An 18101-nucleotide genomic window follows, 5' to 3' on the forward strand; every position below is an offset into this window, starting at 1 on the left:
TACTCCTCAAGAGTCAGTGTCACCTGGTGAACAGTGAGCCGTTACCCGAGACCGTGACTGAGAGCCAAGCCTGCTCTACTGCTATGGGACGTGTGTGTGGAGCTAATGAAGCAATTCATGAAACCATCAAGGGTCAATTGGATGGTTCCAAAAAAATTCCCTTAGGGCACAACATGAACAATTTATGTTCATTTTAGCTGAGAACTTGGGCCACTTATGGACAGAGGCCAGATTCAGGGTAGGGAACTTGAGCTGGCTGGCCTTCTGCTGGGAGATTCTGACATATATAGAGAAAACCGGAACAGTCCTGAGACCCAGGATTTAATTGTTTATCAAATTCTAATGAAATAGTGATTCCACAAGAAGAAAGAGCTCTGTCAAAATCTGTACGGGTTAGAAAGTAAAAGAATACAAATTTAAAAGAAAGCCAGATTTCCAAATAGTTTAAAAATAAAGCCCATGGTCCGAAATACTACAAAGGAAAATTAGCATGATAGGTTTTAAAGGATAAAAATGCTGAAATTATGATCCTGAGTTTCCTAATTATGAACAAACAAAATGGAGGTGCACCCAAATGCTACAGGCAGGTTATCTCCAAGGTGGTAAGCTGAGCCCACCCACCGGGAAGGACAGGCAAAGGAGAGGGAAGGGGAAGCCCAGGAAACTGGGCGTGAGTGGGGCTGTCAGAAGAAAAGGCTTCCTGGAGTCGGATCAGGTTTTCTGTCCAAATCCTCTATGCCCAGTTCTTCCTAGGCCTTCCTACAAATCAAATCTGAGTCAGAAGCCTGGCCGGGATTCCTGATGTTTTCATAAGCCTCCGGGTGATACTGAGGAACAGTTTCCAAGCTGCTTTCCCAATAGCACCCGGGAACAGGAACAGAACAGAGAGAAGCCTACTGCTGGTAGGGACTTAATCCAATTGCTTGACGTTTATTGATCATTTGATATCATATCAGACACTGCCCTAAGCGTTCAAAGAGCCACTCGGAAAATAGCGGCGACACACGAGGTAAGAGGGAGGATGCACAGCGGAAGAAGAAAGAAGCAGTAGACCGTCTCTAGTCAAGTGTCCTGGCACGGGGGAGAGCTGAAGCTCACTTCATCAGAAGTGGCTAAACTCACTCCCGATGCCCCACAGTGAGAGGAGCACAGATTCCCAACGACTACAAGTCAGCCAAGGAGACCTCAATCCCAGCAAAGTTAGAGAATCAAATTTTCCACACAGATAGGTTGTAACCTAAAAACATAAATTCACATTCAAATAAGCCGCATTCATACTGATTTTGTTTACTCTTTTGGGCAGAGAATCAGGTCAGAGAAAGACACAGAGAGACTGTCAGAGGGTGGGGTGCGATGGGGCGCACATGCGCATAAGGTGGGCAGAGTATGTGCGTCTTCTGCTCCGATGCTCTAACCCAGGCAAGAGAAGACGGCAGAGGAGACAGCAGACAATCTATAAGGAACTCGCTAAAAATATGTTGCTTACAATTTGTGTCCTTAGGAAAAAAGAAGCAAACACTGTCTAAGGACTGAGTCTTAATGTAGAACACACTATACAGATGTGGTGGTTTGGATAGACAGGGTCCCCGCAGGGTCCCCACAGGGTCCCCACAGGCTCATATATGTGAATGCTTGGTTTCCAGTTAGTGGACTGTTTCAGGAAACATTACATTACAGTTGGCTTTGTTGAAGGAGGTATGTCACTGTGGGAGGGCTTTGAGGTTTCAGAAGCCCAGGACAGCCCAGTCCCCCATACCCCCACTCCACCCTCCCAACCCCCCATGCTCCCACCCCCCAACCCCGCTGCTGTGAATCAGATGAGAGCTCTCTCGGCTACTGCTCCACTATTTTTCCTGCCTGCCTTGCTGCCGTGTGCCCTGCCATGGGTCACAGACTCACCTTCTGAAATTGTAAGCAAGCCCCCAATTAAATTATTTATTTTATTCCATAAGTTGCCTTGGTCATAATGTCTCTTCACGGTGATAGAAAAGTAAACTAAGACAGATGGACAATAGAATTAAGAAGTACTTTTGTCTCAGTGAGTTGAGACAGGGCCACAGGTTTTAAAACCATATTACCAGAGCTCATTTCCTTAAGTAATATAAAATGATATAAGAATATTTTCTGGGGTTGGGGATTTAGCTCAGTAGTAGAGCGCTTGCCTAGGAAGTGCAAGGCCCTGGGTTCGGTCCCCAGCTCCGAAAAAAAAAAAAGAACCAAAAAAAAAAAAAAAGAAAGAAACGTCAACAAAAGAATATTTTCTGAAAGACCTAAGTCCTACGTATGCCTCAGAAATACAGAAGCCTGTGGGAAAGACATGTCCTGGAGAGAGATCGACTGAGACAGAGAGGCTGAGAGGACCAAGCGAGGACAAGGACAATCTTAGGCCTCCATGTGCCACCAGGCACGTTTGCTCACAGAGAAGGTGTCTGTATAGGGCATGAAACTGCCTTGGGGCTAGGGATCAGAACAGAACGTCTTCCCTTGTACACAATGCCCCATAAATCATTCTTTTCTTTTCAGTCCCTAGCATTCCACTGGGTTTCTTTCGCCCCACGCTCTTGTCTGATGCCCCCTCTGGTTTAACTGTTCATTTATGTTGGGCATCATTGCAATTTAATAGGCATCAAAATAACCTACACAGCTGGGCGACAGTAAGAAATCCCAACCCAAACACTAAGGCACAGTCCCTCTGTCCCTCAGTTTCCTATTTTAGAACCTGGGCTGGGACACCAGCTTCCTTCTGTTCCCACACCCAGGTCCCCAAGGCCACCTGCTTCAATTATAACTCGAGGTCAGCAGGTGGCTTTCCACCTGTAAATGCTTAGGTAATTCCTGCAGGAGAGAGTGGAGTGTTGGCTTTGCCAGCAGTGCGTTAACTGTTTCAGTACTGGGTAACGCCACATTTCAGGACACCAACCATATTTACCTCTGGTCAATAAGCCAAGTGCAAGTGTTTACACACGTTTCGTAAAACATAATTAACTCAAAATTTTTGTCAGTAAGATTGGTAGTAAAGGATCATTTATTAACAATAACTATAATTTTAAAACGCACAGAGCTTCATTTATAGAGAAAAATCATGAATTAAGGTATCTTTTCTAATGTGAATCAATGAACAGAAGTGCAAAGCCTGCTAACATTTTAAATATTCTTGTAGCAGCACAACAGACATTTGCAACTATGTTTGCGGTTTTGTGCTGGTCTGTGCTGGTCTGTGCTCACAATGAGCACGGGCTGGCAATAATTCAGGTACTATTAAAGCTACTTCGCTGTACCTACCAGAGGCTATGAGAAGAAAGCACTATGGGAGACCTGAGTCACTTCATGCTCTGAAGGAAAAACGAGCCATGTCCAACTTCCTATATGTTGCTCAAGAGACACAGCTCGTCCTACGAGCCCAGGACTCCTCACTTGAAACTGGAAGGAGTTGGTGGCTGAGTTCTCATGACGACTCTGTGGGGTGTGCGCCCAGCCACTCACATCTTGCATGTGAGGAAACTGAGGGCCAGAGGGGTCAAAGAATTCGTCTCACGCCACACACCTACAGATACTCCAGCTCAAATTTTCCCACAGTGTGTGGGCTCGCGCTACCTGACACCGTATTAAACTGCTCTGTGGAAGCTGTTCTTTTCAGACCCCCACTCTGGAGGCCAGAGAACAAGAACATGGCCCATGGAATTGTCTAAGCAAGGTTCAGAGGGCCTCGAGAGACTGAAGTAGCAATCAGAGTCTGGGTCTTACCTATCAGCCCCTCTACACGCGTGTAATGGTTGAATACCTTTGGCCTACGCTTGCAGCAATCCCACCTTCTTAGCCACCTCAGTGCTACGGTTAAAGGCAAGTCCCACCATGCACAGCTCGTCTGAGAGAATTATCACTAATTTAACTATAACCAAACGGACCGCACTGGTGAAGGCCTCCGGAAAGCCAGATTGGCAGGAGGGGTGGTCTGCCATCAGTCACTGCTCTGGGTTCCTGTTTGGACTATCAGCCCAGAGCTATTTATGTTGGAAGAGAGAACATTGAAAAACATTTTGCTACTTTCCTGTAACAAAGTAAACACTGCTCAGCTACGGGCACTCCCAGAAGGGCTCCTTGAGTCTTGGGTTTCTTTCTCAGCGGTAGGAACCGTTCAAGAATGCAGCCGCTGGACCACATCTCACATCCTGGAGGTTTAGCCGGATCCCAGAGACCATGCAGAAGAGCCAGCTACCAGTCATGTTTTGCTAGAAACCACCAAGCCCAAAGCCACAGCACACATGCTAAGACTCATAGCTTCATGCTGTGCGTTCATGTCATACCATGGCAGCTCAATGCAGCATCGACTCTGCGTCCCCTCGGTAGACCAAGGGACCACATACATACTCACCTCCTTTTGGGGGGTAAAAGGCTCATGGTGTTTTTGTGATGCAGGTAAAAGTCCGTGGGAAGTTCCCAGAGATGAGGTTTCCCTTCTGTGGGGTGGAAAACACCCAAGAACAGGTTGATGGAATCTTGTCTGTCCGCATCTAAAAAACAAAAAAAAATATAGATTTCAGAAAACCCATTCCGGATGCAGCCTGCCCAGAAGGACCTCTCAGATGACATGGACCCAACTACAGTTTCCTAGAACAGACCTCTAAAGAAGACACAACTGTATTTCAAATGTCATACACACACATACAGACTCAGCCATGCATATTCTGAGGAGAGTAAAAGCCTTGCTTCTGATTGATGCTTCCCTCTCCCCTGATGACTCTCGTAGCCCAGGGGCAGGAAATATGACTGAATGCTAGCTTAAAAGTCACACAGTATTTAGAGTGGTTTTATTTTTAAAATAAAAACTTACCCTCAGGATTTATTAATGTATCTCATGTAAACACCACACTTTGTTCTGAAGACACGCAGGGCTATGGGGGGCGGGGGGATGTCCCAATTCCTACTTAAATCAAACTGCGCGACCTTGACCAAGTCATCTGCACAGCCCCACTCCGAACTCCTTTCTTCAACAGAGATGCTGTTTACGACATCACTGCCCCTCAGCTGCAAGACTGCCTTCTTCTGTGACAATGAAGGCAGCAGTGGCGGCGGCATATGAACAACAGCCTCATGCCAACCCTTCAGCCCCCTCAACGCTGTCCTCCCACACCGAGCTATCAAGTGACAAACCTGACTGGCACGTGTCCTATGCCCTTTTCCTCATTCTGCTTGGCAGTGAACAAGCACACTGAGGTGCTCTTCACAACCACCCTTTTCATTCTGCACCTTCTCCTCCTGCCCCCTTCACCCCTCCCCTCACGCCCTTCCTGCCATCCCTGTCCCGGAGGAACAATATTCAGTTTCCCACAGATATTCCTGAGAGTCTTTCTGAAGGACTAAGAAGGGAGATACAATGCATTTCTTGTAGCAGCTAAGAAGGGAGATACAATGCATTTCTTGTAGCAGCTAAGAAGGGAGATACAATGTATTTCTTGTAGCAGCTAAGAAGGGAGATACAATGCATTTCTTGTAGCAGTGCTGTGAGCACAGCCGAGATCAGCATTGGGACATCTTCTCATCCTCACAAAGCAGATGAAGTGTCAAATGTGTCGCCTATGCTACTATTTTGGCAGGAAGCACTCCATTAAAACAGCCTTCCCCTTTGGCCTGAAAGTACTACATAAAGGGATGTGTTTCTACGCCGAGTGTCTGTGGGGCCTTCTACCTATTTGCTGGGGGGAAACGAGTATTACATGATACAGGCAGGGCCACCCCAATGTTCGCCTCAGCACACAGCTCTGAAGTAAACACGCTGTTCTCATGGTAATTGTATTCTCTGTGCTTCTTGAAGAGACTCACGCACTTGATAATTCATTTCACACAGTGCCCCAGAATGGCTCAATGCTACCTAAAGCACCTTTCCGTTTTCCAGCCATGTTTTCAACGAGTTCCTCGTACCTTCTAAATATAACGACATCTTCCTTAAAAGTTTAGTGAGTACGGTAAACACGGAGGGGGAGACAGAGGCTCCTCATGCTCAGGGGTAACCCCTCACAGATCATTGGGAGGTCCTGAAGCCGCTGCTACTGCTGCTGCTGCTGCTGCTGTCACAACAGAAAGTCTCTCTATGGTGGCGCAGTCATCTGAACTTGGGCCACGAGGTCACCCTATGAGACTGAGCATTAGTTGGACTATTATTATTATTATAATAATACTTTTTTCTTAAGATTCATTTATTTTCTAAGTGTTTTGTGTGCACGTACATCTGCACACCAGAAGAGGGTACTGGGTTTCATGGAATTACGGTTTTAGACACTTGTACACCACCATGTGGTTGCTGGGATTTGAACTCAGAACCTCTGAAGAGCAGCCAGTGCTCCGAGCCATCTCTCCAGCCGAGGACTTTTTTTTTTTTTCCTGGCTTTTTGAGGCAGGGTCTCTCTATGTCACCCTGGCTATCCTGGAACTCACTCTGTAGACCAGGCTACCCTTGAATTCAGAGACCTGCCTGCCTCTGCTCCCAGGTGCTGAGATCAAGGGCATGCACCGCTATGCCCAGTCTGTAGAATGAAGTAGCTTTTTCCTGTGAGACGGTAGCATTTGGTTATGGTCAGGTGCGCAACAGAGGCTGGTACTCTGTAGTGCAGCTAGTGTGTGGACTAGTGAGTGCCTGTGTCTATACTCAATTATGCTTTCAAGGCAGAATACCTACGAGCTATTCAAATGCCATTAAGTACTGACGAGGTTTATTACTAATTATATTTAAATGACACAGGACTGGATATAATAATTTTAAATCAATTGCCACAAGAACACTTTGGAACTAAATTATCTGTTAGTCCAGTATTCAGTTTATGATGAAATAGCTTCTTTTGCCAGTTACATAAATAAGACTTATTTACCAGTTTAATAAATAGTATGCTGTTAAACTGTTAGAGAGAAAAAGAAATCAGATGCCTATCTTATACCACTTGATGAAACAAATACAACTGAAATCTAAGAATGGCCTGAATCAGCAGGCAGTAGGATCAAGCCCAGGAACATTGAAAAGGCAGAGACGGAACCACTGAACATATAAAACTCCAGCTTTGCTATTTATCCAGTGTTGGCTAAACCACTCCTGCCAAGGTGGTGAACACTTCCTAGCCTAGTGCCCTCAGACTCTGCTGAAAGGAAGGCTAGCTGATTAGTCTTTTCTGAGGAAATCCATCTGTGTGGGTTGAATAGGGAGGGCCCCCACAGACTCACGTGTTTGAATGCATGGCCCAAAAGGAATGGCACTATTAGGAGGAAGTTGTTCCTTGTTGGAGGAAGTGCATCACTGCAGGTTTTGAGGTCTCCTATGCTTTTACACCCGGTGTGTCACACAGTCTCTTTCTGCTGCCTACAGATCCTGTAGAGCTCTCAGATTCCCTTCCAGCACCAGGTCTGCCTGCACACTGCCCTGCATCCCGCCATGACGATAATGGACTGAACCTCTGAAACTGTAAGCCAGCCCCAGTAAAATGTTTCCTTTTAGGAGTTGCCGTGGTCATGCGGTCTCCTCACAGCAATGAAACTAAGACACCATACCTGTGAATAACCTTGGCTGTCAACCTAACTGGATTGAGAGGCTTCTAGATGGGTGAAGCACACCTGAGTTTGCCTGTGAGAGTCTTGGTGGTAAAAAGTAGGTGGTGGGCTTAGTTTGTAGGAGCAGGTCACTGGGGACATGCTCTTGGGATGCTCTTGGGAACATCCTGCCTGTTGGCTTCCTGTCCCCTCCTTTGCTTAGATGGGAAAGTTCCATCAGCAGCGACCCCATACTTCAGTGATACTTTACCTAAGCACGCAGGGCCAAACGAGCACGGACAACCCTGCAAAAAGATGGGCTGAAGGAAATCTTTCATCCCTTAGGCTTCTGCAGGCATTTTGTCAGTGGCGGGACTACTGCGTTTAGGCCCCAAAAGGTATTCCTACCTTCTGACCTAGAAATATGCTTTTCAATTTCACACAAGTAACGGTGAAGGGTGAGCAAAAGGCTGTGTTCAAAGACGTGTGCTCAGGAGTACCTCGGACATACGATACGATAGCGAAATAGTCGCTCTTCTAAAGGATAAAGCACCACAGTGTTCCTAGGCAATCCTGCCGTAGAGCAGTTAGCATCCCAAAGCACCCACATCATCGAAACGGGCAAGAGTTCACTATACATCACATGCGCAACAGCAGCGCACAATCACGCCTGCCTGAACGTAAGCAACTGGCAATCTCTGCGGGTGGGGGTTATGATTTACAGTGAGCTACTCTGTGCTTCCTAAAATCGACACATAATTCATTTAATAGAAAAGAAACCAGTCATTCGCCATCCATGCTCTTTATTGTAGATACGAGGCTAGCAAGAACCTGGCTGTTGGAGATTTATAATTTAATAAGAAGCTGGTATTTCTGTGGGCGTGTGCCTGTGTGTGTGTGTGTGCGCCTGTGCATGTGTGTGCATGTATGTGTGTGTGCATGTATGTGTGTGTGCATGTGTATGTGTGTGCATGTGTATGTGTGTGTGTGCATGTACATGTGTGTATGTGTGCATGTGCGTGTGTGTGCATGTGTGTGTTTGTATATGTGTATGTGCGTGTGCATGTGTATGTGCCTGTGTGTGCATGTGTGTGTGCATGTGTGTGTGTTTGTATGTGTATGTGCGTGTGCATGTGTATGTGCCTGTGTGTGCATGTATATGTGTATGTGTGTATGTGCGTGTTTGTATGTGTGTGTGTGCGTGTGTGTGTGTGTGTGTGTGTGTGTGTGTGTGTGTGTGAAATGGGAGGAGGCAGGGGCAGGGTGGGGTACTTAGGGAAGGGAAGAAGGTGTGGTCTACAAGCCTAACTGCAAAGACCTCAAGGGAAGCAAGCTGAGCGGGGTGGAGCCCAGGGAAGGGGCTGGTGGTGCCAATGGAGAGAGCCCAGGACCACAGACAGCAGGAGCCACAGCCCCTGGTCCCAGGTCATGGGAAGAAATTTGACTTTAAAAGTAATGGAAACCCTGGAAACCCCAGGAAGTGTTTCTGGTTTTGTTTGTTTTGAAGAGAGTAGTGATAAGACTGATTTAAATTTATTTTTAATTATTTTTAAATTTTTAAACATTTTATTGATTCTTTGTGAATTTCACATCATGCACCCCAATCTTTCTGTCTGTTTGATCTGCCCTCTGCCCTTTCGACCTCCCGACAAAAGAAAATGAGCAAACAAAACAACTCTTGCTATGGAAGCTGTGATATGACACAGGGTGTCAAGTGTGTCACACAGCACACCCCTCTGTCCACACAGCTTTACTTACAAATGTGCACTGCCGAGAGTCGTTGGTCTGGTTGGAGGCCGCTGGCTTCTGCTGCACCATCAATACTAGAACTTCACTGGGACTCCTCTCAGATATCCAGTTCTTGCCCTGTGTCACGGGGACCCTGCAGGACCCGTCCCTTCGTGTACTGCAGTAGCTCAAAAATGGGGTAGACGTTGGCCTGGGCCAGCTCAAAGCCAGGGACCTGGGCCTGGGTGGCAGCTGTCTTGGTCAGCTAGACAGCTTTCCCGCACTGACTAAACTTCAGAACACATGAGTCACGCTGGCTGAGAGGCACACGTGCCACCATGTGACGTGGGTGAGAGGAACAACGCTGAGCAAGTGTGTGGTAGAGAGAAGGGAAGTGGAACAGCGTGTGCACTATGAGGAGAGGCAGAAGTGGAGGCCTGAGTCATCCACGCTGCCACCTGAGGCCAGGGTGATGTCCCAACCCATGTCTGGTTCCACAGCGGTGCGGTAGTGGGGGTCTGTGTACCATGGCCCACAGTACTGCCAAAGGCCATTTGGACCAGGGGGTGTGGGCGCCATGTTGATGTCTGGGGGCTGTGCAGAGCTGTCTGTGATGCTCACCTGCAGACAGGAGAGCTGGCCCCACCCTCAGCAGCTGCAGCGCTCAGGAGAGCCGACTCCACCCCTGGCCAGGACAGTGCTGGAGAGCTGGCCCTGATGACATGAGCAGGAGAGAGCTGGTCTATTTTCGCTGGCTGCTGCAGACAGGAGGGCTGGCCCCAGCCCTGGCCTGAGCAAAGCGGGAGAGCTGGCTGGTGGCTCAGGTGCAGGACAGCTGCCACCCAGGCCCAGATCCGGGGCTTGGAGTCGGCCCATGCCAACATCTAGCCCACCTATGAACTGCCAGAGCTCATTAAGGGGTGGGTCCTGCAGAGCAAAGCTGCAGGGTCCCCGTGACTCAGGGCAACAACAGGACATCTGAGAGGAGTGCCAGTGAGGACCCAGGATGGATGGTATAACAAAAGCCAGAGGCCTGATCCAGACCAATGACTCACTGCACTGAACATTTCAAGTAAAGCTGTTTGGGCAAAGGGTGGAGTATGGGACAATATAGCTGTCTATATTGTCCATGGCTAGAGCTGTCTTTCTCTTTCTTTCTTTCTTTCTTTCTTTCTTTCTTTCTTTCTTTCTTTCTTTCTTTCACTCTCTCTTTCTCTCTTTCTTTCTTCCTTCCTTCCTTCCTTCTTTCCTTCCTTTCTTTCTTTCTTCCTTTCTTTCTCTTTCTTCCTTCCTTCCTTCCTTCCTTTCTTTCTTGTTTTTATTTATTTATTTGTGTTTATTTGTGGGGAGGTTGCCAGGGCAGAGGGCAGATATGGAAGGATGAGAGGTGAGTGGGATTAAGGCACATGATGGGAAATTCACAAAGAATAAATAAAAAGCAAAAAAAATAAATAAATCCTCCACATAAGCAATTCCTTTGGGGACGTAAATAAACCGCACTGCGTGTGAACAGCTAGGCTGATAGTAGACGTAGAGATGAGTCAGGGCCACCACAGCTACCGGGAGGTGCTGCTGTACATTGCTGTGGGGAGGGCTCAGGGTACAGCTCAGCAGCAAAACACTTACTCGGCATGAAACGCCTTGGGTTTGACCCCACTGGAAAGGTGGGGAGCAGAGGGATGGGGAGGGAGTGAGGGAGGGGAGGGGAGGGGAGGAAAATAACAGAAGGATTCGATGTGTATTTAGGACGTAGAGTGAACAAGATTTGCTAACACAGGAGACTGTGGGTAAGATGGCTGATAAGGAACCTGAAGGATTCAAGGATGGTTCTTAGGGATGAGGTGGAAAAAATGAGTGGAGAAACAGGTTAAAGATAATTAAGTGTTTCTGGCTCAGAAATGCTGTTTGAGGGCAGTGTGTGGTGGGTATGTGGGGTGTGTGTGTGTGTGTGTGTGTGTGTGTGTGTGTGTGTGTGTATGTGTGTGTATGTGTGTGTGTGTGTTTGAGTGTGTGGTGGGTATGTGGTAGGTATGTGTGGAGTATGTATGTGTGTGTGGAGTGTGTGTGTGTGTGTGTGTATGTGTGTATGTGTGTGTGTGTGGTGGGTATGTGTGGAATGTGTGTGTGTATGTATGTGGTGAGTATGTGGTCTGTGTGTGTGTGTGGTGGGTATGTGGTCTGTGTGTGTGTGTGTGTGTGTGTGTGTGTGTATGTGTGAGTGTGTGGTGGGAATGTGGTGGGTATGTGTGGAGTGTGTGTGTGTGTGTGTGTGTATGTGTGTGTGTGTTTGAGTGTGTGGTGGGTATGTGGTAGGTATGTGTGGAGTATGTGTGTGTGTGTGTGTGTGTGTGTGTGTGTGTGTGTGGTATGTGTGATGTGAGTGGGTGTCTATGTGTCTGTGTGTCTGCGTGTGTTGTTTGGGAGTCAAATCTAGGGCCTTTCACATGCTGGCCAAATCTCTAGCCTTTGTTTTTGTGAGTCAGGGTGAGTCAAGGCTCTATCTAAGCCTGCCCTGTAGTCCAAACTGGTCTTGAATTCAAGATCGTTCTGCCTTAGCATCCCAAGTGCTGTGACTGCAGAATGCCCCAGCAGGCATAGTTATTTCAAGACTCCGATATCTTAGAGAAATGTGGTAGGAAGAGAATCATCTGGACCCGACACCTTTGTTCCTAGTATCTTTCCTATGAATATTTTACATTGCATTGTAAAAGGCATTTTGCAAATATAACTGAATTGCTCATAACAACTTCAGGATAACAGGGAAATGACTCTGAATTATCTGTAGTTACGTGAATCCTTTAAAGGCAGAAGAGGAAGGCAGAGGGGATGGTATAGAAATTTGAAGGACAAAATGGATTCAGGGTGCCAATTGGGGCTATAAAACAGGACAAATCACAAGTCACGTCTGGAATCAGAACCAGCTGCCCATGAGGCCATGGTGGGATGCTGCCACCAGCCAGAAAGAACCAGGAAGCCTGTAGGTCACCTGGGTTACCTGACACGCTGGCTTTACTTTCATTTCCATTTTCTCAGTGGAGAACACAAGCTGAATATTGCGGTGGTTAGTTACCATGGAGAAGGAATGCAGAATTCAACAGGAGGGTAAGGTCGGCATGTAGATGTGTCTTATTATCAAACATATGACAGGAGGGTAAAAGTGCAGAAGGAGAAGAGAGGATGACAGTTTAGCAATAGAGCAGGTGTCCATTGTCTGGGTGACATAGCGCAGCAGGGGTTGTGGGAAAGAGGAAGTGTTGGCCCAGACCATAGTTGAATGGGTAAGAGAGAGACAGAAGTAGGAAGGACTATGGCAACATGGAGACGGCCGGCAACCCTGACACAGGTACAAGAGGGTCTGCTCAGGCAGAGAGCTGGGGCTGTCACAGGAGGGAGATGTGGGATTAGAGAGAGGCCGGAGTTAGATGGGAAACACTCCTGTGCATTCCTTAACAGAAGGGATGGAGAAGACAGAGAGACACTGTGCACAACAACAAGGGTGTATTACAGGAACACAAGAGCAGGCTGCAGCTCAGAGCAGAGAGTGGGGACACCCCAGGAACAGAAACACGGCATACAGCAGACTGCATATATACACGGTCTCTGCATTCAGCAGGGAAGAGATGTTCCCGTCTATGATTTGGATTTTCTCAGTGAAGTGTGAGCCAGCGTCAGTGGCTGGGATTCAGGTCACAGAGGAGAGGACAGGGCATGGGGCAGTCATTCTAGGGAGCTGGAGAATGACTGTACTAGGGAACGGTGTCATAAGACTGTCACGCTGTCTGCAGTGTGCTCTGCCCAACCTCAACTGGGAGCGACAACTTAGAGCTTTCCCCTGTCATGTCTAACTGCTGTGGTGGGCAGAGAGACTTGGCTTTCCAGAGGCTACGAGGGCATTTTTGCAATTGTGTTTTCTGCTGTAGCTGAATAGAGTTTACTCACTGTTGTCATGAGGATGACCTCAGAAGGTCATCTCACTGTGTGTGATAAGCTGAAGTGTTCTCCATGCCCCTTTCAGAGGTAAGCCGAAAAGGGAAAGTGATGGCTACCCACAGAGCACCTCCCAGCACTGGGGAAGTCAGCCCAGTTGTGCCTTCCATAACCACTCTCTCCCTGTGGGTAAGTATGGCAGGCCTCACTTGGTGAGCGCACATTTTATTTTTTGGAAATCTATTTGAAGAGGTCCACTTCTGTGCACTCACTACATTTAAATTATACACATGTATAGTGTGTGTGTGTGCGTGTGTGTGTGAGTGTATGTGTGCATGCGTAAGTGTGTGTGTATTCGTAAGTGCATGCATGTGTGTATATGTGTGTGTGTTTGTAAGTGCATGCACACACGCGTGTGTGTGTATTTATAAGTGCATGTGTGTGTGTGTATTCATAAGTGCATGCATGTGTGTGTGTGCGTGTATGTTCTGTTATTAACTATAGCAGGTAGTCTGCTTTTTCCCCTTATAATAGAATTTAAAATCAAGATGCTGAAGCAAGAAAATGAAGGCTTAGCAAAATTTAAATACTAAAAAATGTTTCACAGGGAATTAAAGAGTCTCCCTGGCATCCAAGGGAAGTGCCTAGGTAACTGTGTTTTCCAGTATGACATCCTTCATATGCCTGGGAGACTTGCCAGGCTGGAGTCCAGCATTTGCTCTCTAGAGACAAAGCTCTAAGCACACTGACATGCGAAGCCCCAAGAGCTGTTGCTTGTGTGTACATGCGTGTGCACGTGTGCATTTTGAGATAGACCATGCTACATTTCCCAGGCTACACTTAAACTCATAGGTTCAAGCTGTCTTTCTACCTCAGCTTCCCAACTGGGACCACTGGCCTGCACAACAGTGTCTAGCTCTAAGAACTATTTTTAAAATGAGTCCAAAGAGTGGTTCATACAACAACCATCTATCTACACAAACAGGGCGAAATCCCCAGTCATTTAACTTCAGCACTTCAGTGTCTTAATCCTGAATACCTTCCTGCTCGGCCCAGAGGCATCACATAGGACTGACTAACCATGGTAAAGCGGTCTTTAATACTTGAGAGAAATCAATCTATATTCAGCGTTATATAATACTCAGCCCTGACAAAATGAGGTGCACGCCCCAGTGACACCACGCTTCTTAGAATAAAGACGTGTGACAGCTGTGTTACTCACAGAGCCTTTCATAACACCTCACCCTTCAGTTTGCATAACCTTGCTGTGCCTTTCTATCTGTACACTCGATCTCCGGCACCAGCGTTACCTTCTAAACTGTGCCTTTCTTTCTAAATGGTCTACATAGCTACACTCATTTCCATCTTCTAGTCCTGCTAAGCGGCCTTGGTCCTTAAGTGTCAATCAGGATCCCCGTTGTAAGGTCAGTGGTGACAGGAGAGGGGCAGGAGAGTGGACGGACGCCGCTTCTCTAAGAGAGATCCTAAACCTGTATCATGGAGGGACACACCCTGCTGCTTACGCTTGCAGCCTTCCGTCTTCTGTCTCCACAGGGGTCTGGAAGCCTGAACCTTACAATGCCAGGGAACATGATTATACTCAGAAAGATGTGCTCACACTGGAGTACAGCAGGCTCTTGATTCAGTAAGGCTGGCTGGTGTCCTCGTAAGAAAAGGAAAGGGAAGCATGGAAGAGAACGTCATGAAAGCTGACTTTAACACTAGGAGTAAAGAGTATGGGAAGGCTAGAGGCAGAGCTTGGAGGAACGCCACTGTGTCAACAGACACCGAGGCCTGCCAGCCACCAGCAGACAGAAGCAGGGGTGGATTCTCGTCTACGGCTTCCAGTGGGAACTGCCCTGCTGACACGGCTGGACTTCAGCATCCACAGCTAGAAGACGGTGTCTGCTGGTCATGCCAGCATGCCGAGCAAGTGTGTGGTTTGCTTCTGACTCGTGGGCGCTGGCATGCAGTAGGATGTCACTCTCAGGATTATGTGACCTACAGGAGACTGTCTTGCCAGCCGCCTGACGGACAGGCTCACTCCATAGCCATTTGTGAAGGAGCAAGTGTCCTTTGTCCTATAGGACAGAACTGGACTCTGTCAACAAACACATGGCCTCGGAGATGGCTCCTTCCCTACTGGGACTTCAGATGAGATGGCCTGATTAATATCCCACCTGCAGCCTTCAGAGTGTAAGCAGGACGCCCCAGCCCCACCCCCAACTGCCTGGACCACTGACCCACAAACTGTGGAGAAGACAGTGTGCTGCTTTACTCTGCCATGCCTCTGTGCTGCGCACAAACAGAGCATGACTGACTCACTCCCATTTGCTCTGGGCCTCATAAACACTGGAAGTAAATGTTGAAGCCCGGGGATGTTTCTCAGGCCCCTACTGCTCAGGACTCTTGCAGCTCCCTCAGTATGCGCAGTGCACCTTCTTACTTGAGAGAAGGCTGCTTCTAGCTCTACCCCTGATCCTTGGCTGTCAGGGCCTCTTGGTCCTCTGGGGGAACTCACTAGCTAGGGCCCAGGCCGACCCAATGCTGAGAGCCTGTTTCTAGAAGGCTCCATCCAGTTACCATTAAACACAGTAAGGTTCACTCTAAGGATGCAGACAGCTCTCAGCCTCTAGCACTCTCCTCGGCCATCCCTCTGCTGTAGATCTGATGTATAACCATCCATAGTGAACACATGGGATCCCTGCAGAGGCAGTGCCTAGAGCCTGCTCAAGCCTTTCTCTCCCTTCCCCTGAGATGGGGAAATGGGAGTGAGGCACGGGGAAGCAACAGCAATCCGTCCCCCTCAGTCCCTGAAGGTTCTGTCCCTCCTCAGTTCCAGGGGGAGTCTCTTAGGACAACAGCGGGGCTCGTCCTGAAGGAACTCCGCGTGGGGAAATGTGTCTCATAATCGCTTCGGTCTGGATTGAAGTTACGTATATTGATGATGGCATCTGAATGCAGGCAGAAAAAGGACCGCTGGGAACCCATACTCCAACAATTTAGTACTTGCAGGTCATAAAAGTATGATTAAGTGACTAAGGCTAATGTCATTATTCACTTCTGGCTGACATTTTTAAATTGAGTGACACACTCACAGATAACTACGAGGATGTTAACCCCCATTTGAAAAAAGTGATTCGACGCTTTTGAATTTCTACATTCAGAAACAGGGAAGGAGAAAGACACGAGGAAGAAGAGTCAAGAAATCCATCCACGTCCCGATACATAAATGCTGCAACTCCAAGTGGCAGAGTGCAGCGGTGTCCTGCTTTAAAACACAGAACTCGGGCATAGTAACTGTTGGCAGACTGCTTGCCTCGCATGCACACACTGGGTGTCTAATCCCCAGCACCCTATACATCAGGCGCAGAGGGGCGCTCCTGCAATCCCAGCATTCAGGAAGGTCAGAAGTTCAAGGTCACCCTTGGCTACTCAGCCAGATGGAGACCAGCTGGGGATGTGTGGAACCAGACACAACGAGCACCTTAATATTTATATATCCAGGTATTGAGCAAATTGTTTCTCAGTGCCTTCTAAGTCACAAAATCCTTTTTATTTAAATGTATAAATAATTTAAACCTTATTTAAGAAAAGAGCTAAAAAGAAAAGCATCTGTGTAGCAGAAGAAAACCGGCTGAGGTGTGAGTGGTAGGACTGCCCACTGCCAGGCGCTCACCTGAAAAGGCATTGCTGTAGTACCGAGACAGCGTCTGCATGATGTCCTTGGAGTGCTGGGTCCACGGCGCTATCTTTCTGTAGGTCTTCACCCGATGAACCAGCTGAGAGCCTCCGTACTGCAGGGAAAGGGTGTCTCCATGGTCTTCATAGAGTTCCTCAAATAACCTACACGGAAGGAAAGCACACATTACACAATGCTGTCACCGGGCTTGGTGATGCAGATCCATAATCCCAGCTACCAAGGAGGCTGAGCATGGAGGATCACAAGTTCAAGGCCTGCTTGGACTCAGAGTGGACTCAAAGGCAGCCCGAGAAAGTAAGACTCTGTCCCAGAATGTAAAATGGGGAGAGGGACTGGGCAAGACTCAGGGATAGAGCACATGCCCCGGGGTCAGTCCCCAATACGAAGAAAAATTAACCAAAATGATTGTATAAGCCATCCAGAAGGCCAGACTTGGGAAAAAGTCTTTGATGTTACGAATCCTTCTGAATCTTTCACGTGGACTCTTCAACAGCTTGAGATGGGTGTAAATGTAAAATGCATTGTTTTACACAGAAAACTCTAATGAGAAAATGAGGCTCCAGAAATGTAACTTACTAAAGCTGGACTAAGCTGTCTCTAGCCACTGCTCTCATTCCACTGTCCGCCAGGGTAACTCACTTCCCGTGACATCATTTGGTCCCTCTGAGTTGTTGTTAAACACATGGTCTTGTTACAGACAGCGCCTTGCTGTTTAGGCCACTGTAACAACGTGGTATAGACAAGGTGACTTACAAACAAGAAGTCTTTATTTCTCATGCTTCTAGGAGCTACAACACCTGAGATAAACGCACCAGCAGATTCACTGTCCAGCAAAGGCCCATTTAGTTCACAGGCGGTGCCACCTTGCTTTGTCCTCATGTGAAGAGACTCACCAACATTGTTTTTGGTCACTTTTAATATGCCACTAGTCCCAGTGACAGGGATTGCACTCTTAGATCCAAGCATGTCCCAGAGATCCCATTCCCTGACACCACCACTTTAGGGGTGAGGACTTCAACTCGGACCTAAGGGTGACAGGAACATTCGGAGCCCAGCCGTCATGTCAGCCATACACTTTCTATTCTCTAGAGCGACAGACAATGGAGGAACAGGAATCTTGAGCTACTCACTTTGTACCTTGACCTCTAGTTCAGCATGCGTGCAGAAGCTCACCAGCTATCAACGCCATTTGGGTTTTAATTTAACCTATTAGTTTGTCTATGTACTCTGA

General features: G+C 47.6%; 1 protein-coding gene across 4 annotated transcripts in view; it reads right to left on the reverse strand.

Annotated features, from left to right (window-relative positions):
* The window catches only part of Fig4 (FIG4 phosphoinositide 5-phosphatase), a 123462-nt gene that overhangs the window by 46776 nt on the left and 58585 nt on the right, over positions 1-18101 (reverse strand). For all 4 annotated transcript variants that reach the window (XM_006256541.5, NM_001047096.1, XM_006256540.4 and 1 more), the window contains 2 exons: positions 16847-17013; positions 4373-4511 (listed from right to left, as the gene is read on the reverse strand). In XM_006256541.5, the coding sequence (XP_006256603.1) occupies positions 4373-4511; positions 16847-17013 (306 nt within the window). The remainder of the gene's footprint in view (positions 1-4372; positions 4512-16846; positions 17014-18101) is intronic.

Source organism: Rattus norvegicus, chromosome 20 (genome assembly GCF_036323735.1).
Source record: "Rattus norvegicus strain BN/NHsdMcwi chromosome 20, GRCr8, whole genome shotgun sequence".
In the NCBI taxonomy this organism is placed as follows: Eukaryota; Metazoa; Chordata; class Mammalia; order Rodentia; family Muridae; genus Rattus; species Rattus norvegicus.